Source organism: Dipodomys ordii, unplaced genomic scaffold (genome assembly GCF_000151885.1).
Source record: "Dipodomys ordii isolate 6190 unplaced genomic scaffold, Dord_2.0 Scaffold172, whole genome shotgun sequence".
Classification (NCBI taxonomy): Eukaryota; Metazoa; Chordata; class Mammalia; order Rodentia; family Heteromyidae; genus Dipodomys; species Dipodomys ordii.
Window position 1 is genome coordinate 624,589 of NW_012267388.1, and position 11,341 is coordinate 635,929.

Sequence of the window (11,341 nt, forward strand, 5' to 3'; positions counted from 1 at the left end):
CGGACGCCGAGCGAAGTCCCTCGAGGCCGAATCCCACGCGAATAGGTGTTTGCGTTGCCTCTGCAGCGCAGCTGGCGGGTGCAAAGAAGGGTGGGAGGAAGCGGTCTAAAAATAGGGCATTGCAAGAACTCGCCTGAGTGGGGTTCGCGGTTTAACCAAAAATCTGTCTATTCGGAATAAGCTCGCCCTGCAGTTGCCGAGCAGCTCGCGGTCTCTCCCAGGGCGAGCCTCCATCCTTGAAAAGTGTGGGAGACGGGCCCGTCCAAAGTTACCAAGCCACGAGCCCCACCCCCACCCAAGTGAGGCCTTCCAGCCAGCTCGTTCTTCAAAAGTCTCATTTCACCCAGAAGACTTGTTGATTCAAACATCTGACCCACACAGTTTGGAAGGGAGGTTAGCAGAGATAGATGGCCACCCTGCCTCTCCGAGGGACTGAAAAATAACCGAAACTTTAAAAAAGGAAGACCGATCTAGCCCTGCCCTGAAGACTCCCCAGGATTTCCCATTTGGGCATTTGCATAAGGCCATCTCTATCAGTTGTGGGGGCTCGAGTTGGGGAAGACCGCCATACAGTGTGGCCTCGGGTTTTAGGGAAACTCCCCCACATATTCCAGCACATGCTGAGATAATCCCTCTGCTCAGGAACCATAAAATCTCAATACAGGCCCTGGCTAAGCATGCTGTTAAAATGAACTGCAGTTTAGGGTGAAGATTTTTTTGTTTTTAATCTCCATTTTAGAGAAAGCCAAGGCTTTGGAGAACGAAACTTGCTCAGGTCCTAAAGGGAAAGAAATGAATCTAATGAAATCCTATTGATCCTAAAGTCCATTCACAAATCAAGTATGTCTGTCATCAAAGTCACAGCCTGGGGCCTGTTGGAATCTTGAAAACTCCTATGGCCTCTTGTCCTCTGCTTTGCTATGGTCTCACTGTTGCACTGCTAAATCCACCATAAAAAAGTATTACATGCTATCTTCAGTGTTTTCCCTTACATTCTTCTAATTCACTAATCTTTGAAGCAAGTTGTGATCTCAGAAAGCACCAGCATACAACATAGAAACGTGTTTCAATTCATGTTTCATTTATTCATTTATCATTACAGTTTCAGTTAATTACAACCTTAGTAAACAGTGTCTCTCCCACTCCTCTTTAATGGCTATTTATGTTAGTATCACCATATAACTTCTAAACAGATATACTTTTTGATTTTATTGTATGTGTGTGTGTGTGTGTGTCTGCACATGCATACACACACTTACTCAGGTAAGTGTACTTGGGCTTGAACTCAGGCCCTGGGCACTGTCCCTTATCTTTTTTGCTTTGGCTAGTGCTCTGTAGCTTGAGCCATAGCTTTGCTTCTGGCTATTTGTTGGTAAATTGCAGATAAGTCTCATTTTTCTGCCCAGGTTGGCTTTGAGCTATGATCCTTAGACCTCAGCCTCTGGTATATCTAGAATTTACAGGTATGAGCAGCAGGAGCCCGGCTGATTCTATGTTTTCACTATTATTCTCATTGGTTCTGAACTCCTTAAAATCCATTTGCAAGTATTACTGGAGCTTCATTAAAAGTGTGTTTCCGATCTTCTGTGAGCCTCATCCCATTGAATAACAGGCCAGTGATGATACAATTTACTGACTTGAGGATGTGTAGAGAGCAGCTTTAGAGATTAAATCCTGTTTGCCATCCAAGTAGAATTGTTGAGTAGTTGATGATGTCTATAAATAGAGGTGTAATCCAAGACTGGAATTGTCAGCTTTAAGATCCATGTTATTTAATGTCCCAGGAAGATAAGCAGTCATGAGAAGTCATGAATGGGAATTAAGTACTGGTCACTCCTCTGTTCAGATGGTGTGAAGAGGAGGAGCCAGAAATAGAGACTTAACCACCAATGAGTCAAGAAGCAAACCAGAAGAGTGTGGTATTCTGAAAGCCAAATTGTAACCATGTCTCAGCAAAGAGGTCCTAAGTGGCCCTTTATTGTTGGGAGGTTACCTGAGAGGAACGTTGAGATGTGATTGTTGAGATGGAGATTTGTTGCTCATCCTCCTATGAGCCTGGAATGCTTTGACCAGAACCGTACTTTGATGGATCATGGGAAAAGGGGAGAGAGGAAGAATGAGCAATTCCTTGGTGATAGTTTACTATAACAAAGAGCAGAGATACAGATTTAAAACTGGGGTGGACTTTGGGTCAAGGCAGATATATACTTACTTTAAGACTGAATTTACCACTGTGTATTTGTTTGCTAAGGCTCAGTAAATGGAAATTCTGGTGACTCATAGAACAAGAATGGTATTTTAAGCAACAAAATGCTTTCCTGAACAGATGAAGGAGATCAAGATAGAGTTAAAAGAAAATAATAATGATAAGTTGAAGGAGCAAGGATAGGTGGTAGCAGGTTGCTAAGTTTGGAGGTTAGAACATACAGTTATTCCCTGGAAACAGGGAAAGGTGGAAGTCCACATCTCCATTTCACAGCAAGAAAACCAAAATTCAGGTACTGCATAAGGCCTCACAAACACTAACTAGCAGAATTTAGATTCATTTTAATGTCTTGAATCTGTTTTGGGATATTGATCCTGACCTATGGAAACCAAGGTTTCTATATATCTGTCACTGTTACCGGGACTAAAATGGATTCATACTGAACTAGTTGGGCTCAGAAGCTGGCTAATTATTGTGCTGGCATTAGGCTCTCAATCTTGTTCAGCTTCTCTAAGCTTCTGTTACCTTGTTTCTGAGATGGAAACACGAATAATAAATGTGTTGTATGAATTAAGTGAAACAGTATACATGTAAGTGCTTTGTAAATGGGAAAGTGCATTTCTACATAAATGGAGGTCGATGATTCATATAGTTGTAGCTCACACTAAATAGATTCAGAGACTTGCTAGGCAGAGCTATTTTGAAACGCGTGGCAAGGGCCAGAACTGAAGTGTTTGCTTGCTTATGTAACATGACAGAGTAACTAATGTTAAGCATTGGAGGATTTGGTGCTAAAGTAAGTATCTCTGTACTTGGAGTAAGAGTGAGAATCATACCACTGCCAAAATGTGTGAAAATTGCTTCAAAGATGCCAGTCTGTCAACACAGATAAAGGGTAGAAGATGATACAAAAGATTCAGGGCAAATATCTTAATGAATAACACAGTCTAAACAGTGTTGTCTTAGCATGCTCACCAGTCTCATTGTCCTGCTTGGCACTGGACACAAGACACTTTATAATGCATGATAAGATTACAGTTATTAGTTATATTGACTTTGTATCCAAAAAATGACATCATGGTGGTGGGGATTTGGCTTAGGATATAAACAGTGCTAGTAAACGATCACATTTAAATTATGTCAATCTGATGTTGATTCCATGTGAAAACTTTCTATTGCTTTATGTGTGTATATGAATACATATATGTACACACATATCAATGTATATATACAAATATATTTGTTGTTTTTTGTCATTGTGGGGCTTGAACTCAGGGTCTGAGAGCTGTCCTTGACTGCTTCAGCTCAAGGCGAGCACTCCACCACTTGAGCCACAGCGCCATTTCCAGTTTTCTGGTGGTGTTTTGGAGATAAAAGTCTCACGGACTTTCCTGCCCGGGCTGGCTTTGAACCGTGATCCTCAGATCTCAGCCTACTGAGTAGCTAGGATTACAAGTGTGAGCCACTGGCACCCAGCTTCATTTGTTGTTGGTGGTGGTGGTCATGGTGCTTGAACTCTAGGCCTGGGTGCTGTCACTGAGCTCTTCAGCTCAAGGCAAGCACTCTACCGCTTTAGCCACAGCCCCACTTCCAGTTTTCTGGTGATTAATTGGAGATAAGAGGCTTTGAACCGTGATCCTCAGAGTAGCTAGGATTACAGGCATGAGCATCAGTGCCCAGCCATACATATATTTTAAACATGTACTATATATGTACATATATGAATATATACACATTTTATATACATATGTATTTTAAATTGCTGATTTATATCACTTTATATCATCATTGAATGGATAAATGAGTATTCTTTCTTTTAGAAATTTATTTAGGTTGTTTGGGTTTTTTTGGTCCTGGGACTTGAACTTAAAGTCTAGGTACTGCTCCTGAGTTTTTGTGCTCAAGTCTAGTGCTGTACCACTTAAGCCACAGATCCATTTCTGGCTGTGTCGGGGGGGGGGGGGTATTGGGTGTGTCTGTGGTTAATTTGAGCTAAGAATCTCACAGACATTCCTGTCCAGGGTGCCTTTGAACCAATATCCTCAGATGGCAGCCTCCTGAGTAGCTAGGAGTATTGGTGTGAGCCACTGGGGCCTGGCTATTTCATTTGTTTTAAAATCTTCTTTTTCCTTCATAAATACTCTTTGAATTCCAAGTGCAGCTAAATGTAACTTTGATCACAGTTACCTTTATAGAAATTAATTTGTCATCTAAACAGTGTTTAGTATCACATAAAATATTCTATCTGTGTGTCTGTGTGTGCTGCTATTCTGGCTTGAACTTACAGCTTGTGCTCTCGCTCAGCTTTATTCACTTAAGGCACTCTACTACCACCTCCACTCCAGCCTTTGCTGGTTAATTGGAGATAAGTCTCATGGTCTTTTCTACCCAGACTAGCATTGAACTGAAAGAGATCTCAGCTTCCAGGTAGCTAGGATTTCAGGTGTCAGCCACCAGTGCTCAGCTTTAAGGTATTCTAAAGGACCCATGTTTAACACCTGGTAAAATGTCTTTTGAATTCACTTTATGTTCTAGTTTTGATGGATATCGAAAGGCATTTGGTAACAGTAAAGTTGATTATTCACTAACATACTTGAAGACCAAAGTTTTTGGTGCAAATGAGAGAAATAGAATGTCAGCATATGTTGCAGTGTAACATTGTTGAAAAGTCCTTTATAATATTTCCATTGATCTTGACAGGATGATGATTATTTGAGGTTTCCTTATGGATGTTCATTATTTTAGGCTTGTTCTGGAAATTCTCAGAAAAATTCTGCATGTAAACAAGAGTTCCACTTTTTATTCTAGGCTGGCGATTCCACAGAAGGGACCGCCAAACCAAAGAGAAGTTTTTATGCTGCGAGAGATTTGTATAAATACCGACATCAGTACCCAGTAAGAGTTCAGAATGCTGTTTTGTTTTTTTTAATTATAAAACCTTTTCCTTCTGTCTTATTAATTTTATGGTGCCCAGGGGAAAACCTGACTTTTTTTCAAGTAAATATTTGTGTATATTAGAGATTTATTTATTTTTTCTTTAGCAGAACTTCAAAGATATCCGCTATCAAAATGACTTGAGCAATCTTCGTTTTTATAAGAATAAAATTCCATTTAAACCAGATGGTGAGTAATCTATGTTGATAAAAAGCAAACTTTATATAATGACATACACGAGTACTTTTTTGTCTCTTCCATGGTTAGTACATTCATACTGCATTTGTTCATTAGACTACCATTTGGTTCAGTGTGTCCCCAGAGTGACAGGCTCTGGAATTGGGGATATTCATGTGATAAATTCTAGAGAAATGATTGATTAGTGATATTTTCCTACTACTCGTATACCGCAACCTGAGGGTAGGAGGGACAATTTGTGTGTGTATAAGAGAGAGAGCACAGAGAAGAAAGGGAATTTATACAAGCATAAAATTTTAGCTTATAAAGGACTTTAGAGAAGATAGTACTCTAGTATCTCATTTAAAGATGAACTCATTGGTATTTAAAGCCTGAATGACTGGCTTGCGGGGCACTCATTGAAATGTAGCCTTGGATCCAGGTCCCAAGGTCCACTGCGTTTTCTAGTATGTGACACCTAGAAATTATTTAGAATGTGAATGAAAGTGTTATGTGAATTTGGAATTGTTTTTCCTGTTACTTTTAAGAATTAGGGCTTAAGCCTATAATACTAGCTGTTCAGAATGCTGAGATCTGATGATCTTGGTTCAAAGGCAGCACAGACAGAAATTGCTATCTTCAATTAACCAGCAAAAAGCAGAAGTGGAGGTATAGGTCAAGTTTTATACTGCCAGCCTCAAGCAAAAATGCTACACAAGAGTATGAGGCCCTGAGTTCAAGACCCAGTACTGGCACAAAAACAAACAACAAAAAACTAGGGTTTAGCAAGCTGTACTCATTCCCCCTGAGTGTTTAAGGACTGTGGGAAGAGGACACAGTAGATTTGTTTTTGCCATCCAAATATGTCTCTCTCAAAACTCTGTAATTTCCCTCATAGGATCTTTTCTAATGTGCAATGAGAGGGGGCAGGTATTGTGGGAATCTTACCTCAAACATCTCCTATTGTTGTAGAACACTGTCTGGGGTTCATGGTGGGCATCCTAATTCTTTCCAGGTCAAACCAGCAAAGCTGATGCTGCGGTTTTCTGTGTCATTTGACCAGGTGTTTTTTTTTATTTTTCCTCTTCCTCTCAATAAACATAGAGGCAAATTTACAACAAAATGTGAGTCAGGGAATGAGGGCCATAGATTGTAAGAGCTAGCATTCTTTGGCTAATAAACTGGAAGGAGCAGTAGTAAGAACTAGAAGGAGCAATGGAAAGAGGAAATCCCAACATAGTATGTAGCCCTAGAAATGTACCAGTTGGACTTAATAACCTTGCTGAAATGTCAAATCTACAATGTTGAACTATCACAAAATTCTGCCCCGATTTAGAGGGAAGCACAAAAGTGAACTGTTATATTTTCTCGTGTGTGTGTGTGTGTGTGTGTGTGTGTGAGAGAGAGAGAGAGAGAGAGAGAGAGAGAGAGAGAGAGAAAGAAATGGAGAAGTAAGAGAGAGTATGATACTGAGGCCTAGGAGCTGTCTCTGAGCTTTTTGACTCAAGGCTGTTGACCCACAGCTCCACTTCCAGCTTTCTTTTGATGGGTAATTAGACATAAGCTTCTTGGGAACTTTTCTACCCTGGCTGGCTTCAAATCATGATTCTAAGATCTCAGTCTCCTGAATAGCTAAGATCATAAGTGTGTACCACTGTGCCTAGGTAGAAGTACACATTTTGTTAACCAGTGGAAATATGTTAATTAAATTGCTGGAGTTTTTTTTAACTTGGAGGTAAAAAAAATCTTTTGAAGAAATGTAGCAATAGAGCATTCATCTAACTGATTTAAATTTCATAAAATCTAGCTAAAGGAATGCCTGCATGTATTAAAAATGTTAAACATGAATTCATGATGATATTTAATTCTATTTTTTGTGTTTCTAGTAGTGAATTAATTAATTAATTAATTGTGTCAGTCCTGAGGCTTGAACTCAGGACTTGGGCACTGTCACTCAGCTTTTTCATTCAAAGCTAGTGCTCTACTATTTGAGCCATAGAGCTACTTTCAGCTTTTTGGTGGTTAATTACCAACCTCCTGCTGAGGCTGGTTTTGAACTGTGATCCTCAGATCTCAACCTCTCTGATAGCTAGGATTACAGGAATGAGCGACTGGCTCTTGACAATGAATTTATTTTTGAAGTAATTACAATACTAAGGTCAAGCAATACATTACATTTTTATATTCTTTATTAAAGGATCTATTTTAAAATCATATGAGATTGGTAAGAGTCAGATATTTTAGATAAGGTCACATAAAATGTTACTCTAAGGCGTTATATGAATGACACCAGCTCACACCTTTTCTCTCTGGTATCTACAACACGCACATACTGCTTGGAATAGTTTCTCTTTGTATGAGTAGAGAGGATAGAAGTGTTGTTCAAGTGGTAGAGTGCCAGCCGTGAGAAAGAGCATGAGGCCCTAAGTTCAAGTACCATACTAGTACACACACACATTCAAGTGCAAGCATTCATGTGCCAAGTTCTATACATGGGCAGAGAGTAAATAGTTAATATTTTTGCATAACAGTTATTATTGCAACTAACCAACTCTGCTCTTGTAGTAAAAAGCAGCCACTGATAATACATATGTGCATGTGAATGGCTGAGTTCCAATAAAACTTTACAAAATAGCTGGCAAACCATGGTTTGCCCACTTGTGTTTTGAAGTACATTGACCAATGGAATATTCTGTGATTTGATGTAGCACTTACTATTTTTTTCTGTCGGTGGTAGGGCTTGAACTCTGGGCCTGTGTGCTATCCCTGAGCTCTTCAGTTTAAGGCAAGCGCTCTATCACTTGAGCCACAGCACCACTTCTGGGTTTCTGGTGGTTAATTGGAGAGAAGAGTCTCATGGACTTTCCTTCCCCGGGATGGCTTTGAACCACAATCCTTAGATCTCAGCCTCCTGAATATCTAGGATTACAGGTGTGAGACACTGGCGCCCAACTTATTTTTTAATTAGGTTTATTACATAACAAGTATATGCAGAAGTAGCACTGTGGCTCAAGTAGTAGAGTGCTCATCTTGAGCTGAAGAGCTCAGGGACAGTGCCCAGGCCCAGGGTTCAAGCCCCATGACTGACCATGAGTATATACTATGGTATATTCATCTTTTAAGAGCATTATTCATATGCACAATTTCAATTCATTTTTAAGTTTTGAGGTAGAATTTGGGTTTCAAATGTGAAAATGTTTCTATGACGTTGTTTCACTTTCTGAATATTCTCTCTTTAGGTGTTTACATTGAAGAAGTTCTAAGTAAATGGAAAGGAGATTATGATAAACTGGAGCGCAACCACACTTACATTCAATGGTCAGTTTACGTTCTCTTTCTGGAACTGTGCCCTGTTTATTGTGTGTGTTTTCTAGACAATGTTAATAGAGAATTTTTATTTTTTTAATAAACAGGCTTTTCCCCCTGAGAGAACAAGGCTTGAACTTTTATGCTAAAGAATTAACTACATATGAAATTGAGGTAGTGTAAGCTCATTTCATTTATTCATTTTATCATTTTTTAAATCCTTAGGAGCTTTCAATATGATATGTCAGTTTATGAGTACAATGCATCTTGAATAAAATGGTCAAATAATATTATCATCTTATTGTCCTGGTAACTACTAATAATCTCAGTGGGCTTTTTCTGTTTCTGTTTATTTTCATACTCAGGAATTCAAAAAAACAAAAGAAGCAATTCGAAGATTCCTTCTGGCTTACAAAATGATGTTAGAATTTTTTGGCATAAAATTGATTGATAAAACTGGAAATGTTGCTCGGGCTGTTAACTGGCAGGAAAGATTTCAGCATTTGAATGAGTAAGTCAAGCTCTGGGCATGAATCAGTCATCTTCCATTGGTCAGAGTTCTCTACAGGAAATAGGTACAGCTGGCATTTGGACCCAGGGATTTGGGTTTAAAATCCAGTCTCAAAGGCATTTTATCATCTGTTCTACATCCAAAAACCAAACCAAACAATAGCTAAAAAGAAGGAAATATAGGTAGAAAAATCTGATATTCAACTTCAAAGCTGTTTCTTCCTCAAATTGTTTGCCACAGTTATGTATGGCCTCTGTCTCAGAGCCATATTTCTCAGAATTTATGGTGACTGCCTATTTACAGTTTTTCCTATCCCGTCAACAAGGCTGTATGCTGCTTGGGGTAAAAAATCATTCCGTAAAAGTAAGACATGCCCATTCTAAAACAAGGGAAATTGTTATTATCTTCATTGAGATTAAAAGAAAAACACATTTTGGGCTAATAAATCCTAAGACCTATAAAGAAAAAAATACAGTTTATTTGGATTTTGTACATCATTTTTATTGTTATTATAAAAGTGGTGTACAAGGGGTTACTGTTTCATAAGTCAGGTAATAAGTACATTTTTTTTAGGCAATGTTAACCCTTCCTTTGCTCTCCCAGTTTTTTCCTTCCATCCCCACCCACAAGTTGTACAGTTCATTTTCAACATAGTGTCTAGTGTACACCACTGCTGCATTTGTTCATCCTTTGTCCCTCCATTTCTGTACTACCTTCACACCCTCCCCAGATATATAAATGAACAAATAAGTCAACAAATAGGAAAAAAAAAACCTTGTTTCCATTTCCTGGAATTCCTTTCTATAAATATTATTTTATATGATCAGATCCATTATTTAGATTCTTAAAGCTATATTTTACTTGGATATTTATAACTTTCGTTAGTACTTGTAACCAAAGTTTAGTTTTTAAAATATTTTCTTTATATGTGAACTGGCTTTTTTGATTCCTTTTTAATTATAGGGTGATTATGAGTACTAGACTCCAAAACCAACAGTTTTGAAGCACTTTTTACAGCACATTATAATTAGCTGAGCTGGGCAAGTACTAAGAGAAAAGAATTTAAAGCTAACATAAGCATTTTCTGTTTGGCCAGAATCATCCATGTTGGCATCAGCTGTTTGAGTCCCTGATATTTTTGCAGACTTTTTACCTTATTTTGGTAAAATGAGTATAAATATGAATGTCTAGCTTTTTTTTACTCTGTGATAAACAATGCTACTAAAATGGTAACTTGTTCTATAAAAAATTAATGTGCATTAAATCTTTTCAATCCTAACTGGAAGATTCATTCATTTATAATTCACATGAAATATATGTACTTCTAACTAAGAAATGCCAATTACATTGCTAAACAAACTTTCTAAGCATTGTATCACACTTCCAAAGTTCTGTTCAAGAATGTCTAGGCACTAGACTGATGACTATCATCTTAGCTATTTAGGAAGCTGAGATCTAAGGATAGTGCTTGAAAGCCTTCCCAGATGAGACTCTTACCTCCAATTAACCACCAAAAATCTAGAAGAGGATCTGTGATTCAAGTGGTAGAATGCCAGCCTTGAGCCGAAAAAGCTAAGGGACAGCATCCAGGCTCTGAGTTTAGCCCCAATACCAACACACACACACACACACATACACACACACACACACTCACACTCTCTCTCTCTCTCTCTCTCTCTCTCTCTCCAGGCTCTGAGTTTAGCCCCAATACACACACACACACACACACACACACACACACACACTCCAGGCTCTGAGTTTAGCCCCAATACACACACACACACCATCCAGGCATCCAGGCTCTGAGTTTAGCCCCAATACCAATACACACACACACACACACACTCACACACTCCAGGCTCTGAGTTTAGCCCCAATACCAACACACACACACACACACACACACTCCAGGCTCTGAGTTTAGCCCCAATACACACACACACACACACCATCCAGGCTCTGAGTTTAGCCCCAATACACACACACACCATCCAGGCTCTGAGTTTAGCCCCAATACCAACAAACACACACACACTGTATGTGTAAGGAAGAACTCTGTTCATATGAAGGATGGTTAAAGTAAACCTTAGGAAAAGCCTTCACAGCACCCAGGCTCTGAGTTGAGCCCCAACACACACACACACACTCTCTCCTTCTCTCCCTCTCTCCCTCTCTCCCTCTCTCCCTCTCTCCCTCTCTCTCTCTCT

General features: G+C 39.1%; 1 protein-coding gene across 1 annotated transcript in view; it reads left to right on the forward strand.

Moving 5' to 3' along the window:
* LOC105998798 (opioid growth factor receptor-like protein 1) overlaps window positions 1-9,566 on the forward strand; it is a 12,738-nt gene extending 3,172 nt beyond the window's left edge. Inside the window, exons 2-7 of the mRNA XM_013033608.1 lie at window positions 194-299; window positions 5,015-5,101; window positions 5,251-5,329; window positions 8,557-8,635; window positions 8,731-8,797; window positions 8,989-9,566. Of these exons, the coding sequence (XP_012889062.1) occupies window positions 194-299; window positions 5,015-5,101; window positions 5,251-5,329; window positions 8,557-8,635; window positions 8,731-8,797; window positions 8,989-9,138 (568 nt within the window). The 3' untranslated portion in view covers window positions 9,139-9,566. The remainder of the gene's footprint in view (window positions 1-193; window positions 300-5,014; window positions 5,102-5,250; window positions 5,330-8,556; window positions 8,636-8,730; window positions 8,798-8,988) is intronic.
* Window positions 9,567-11,341: the final 1,775 nt, after the last annotated feature.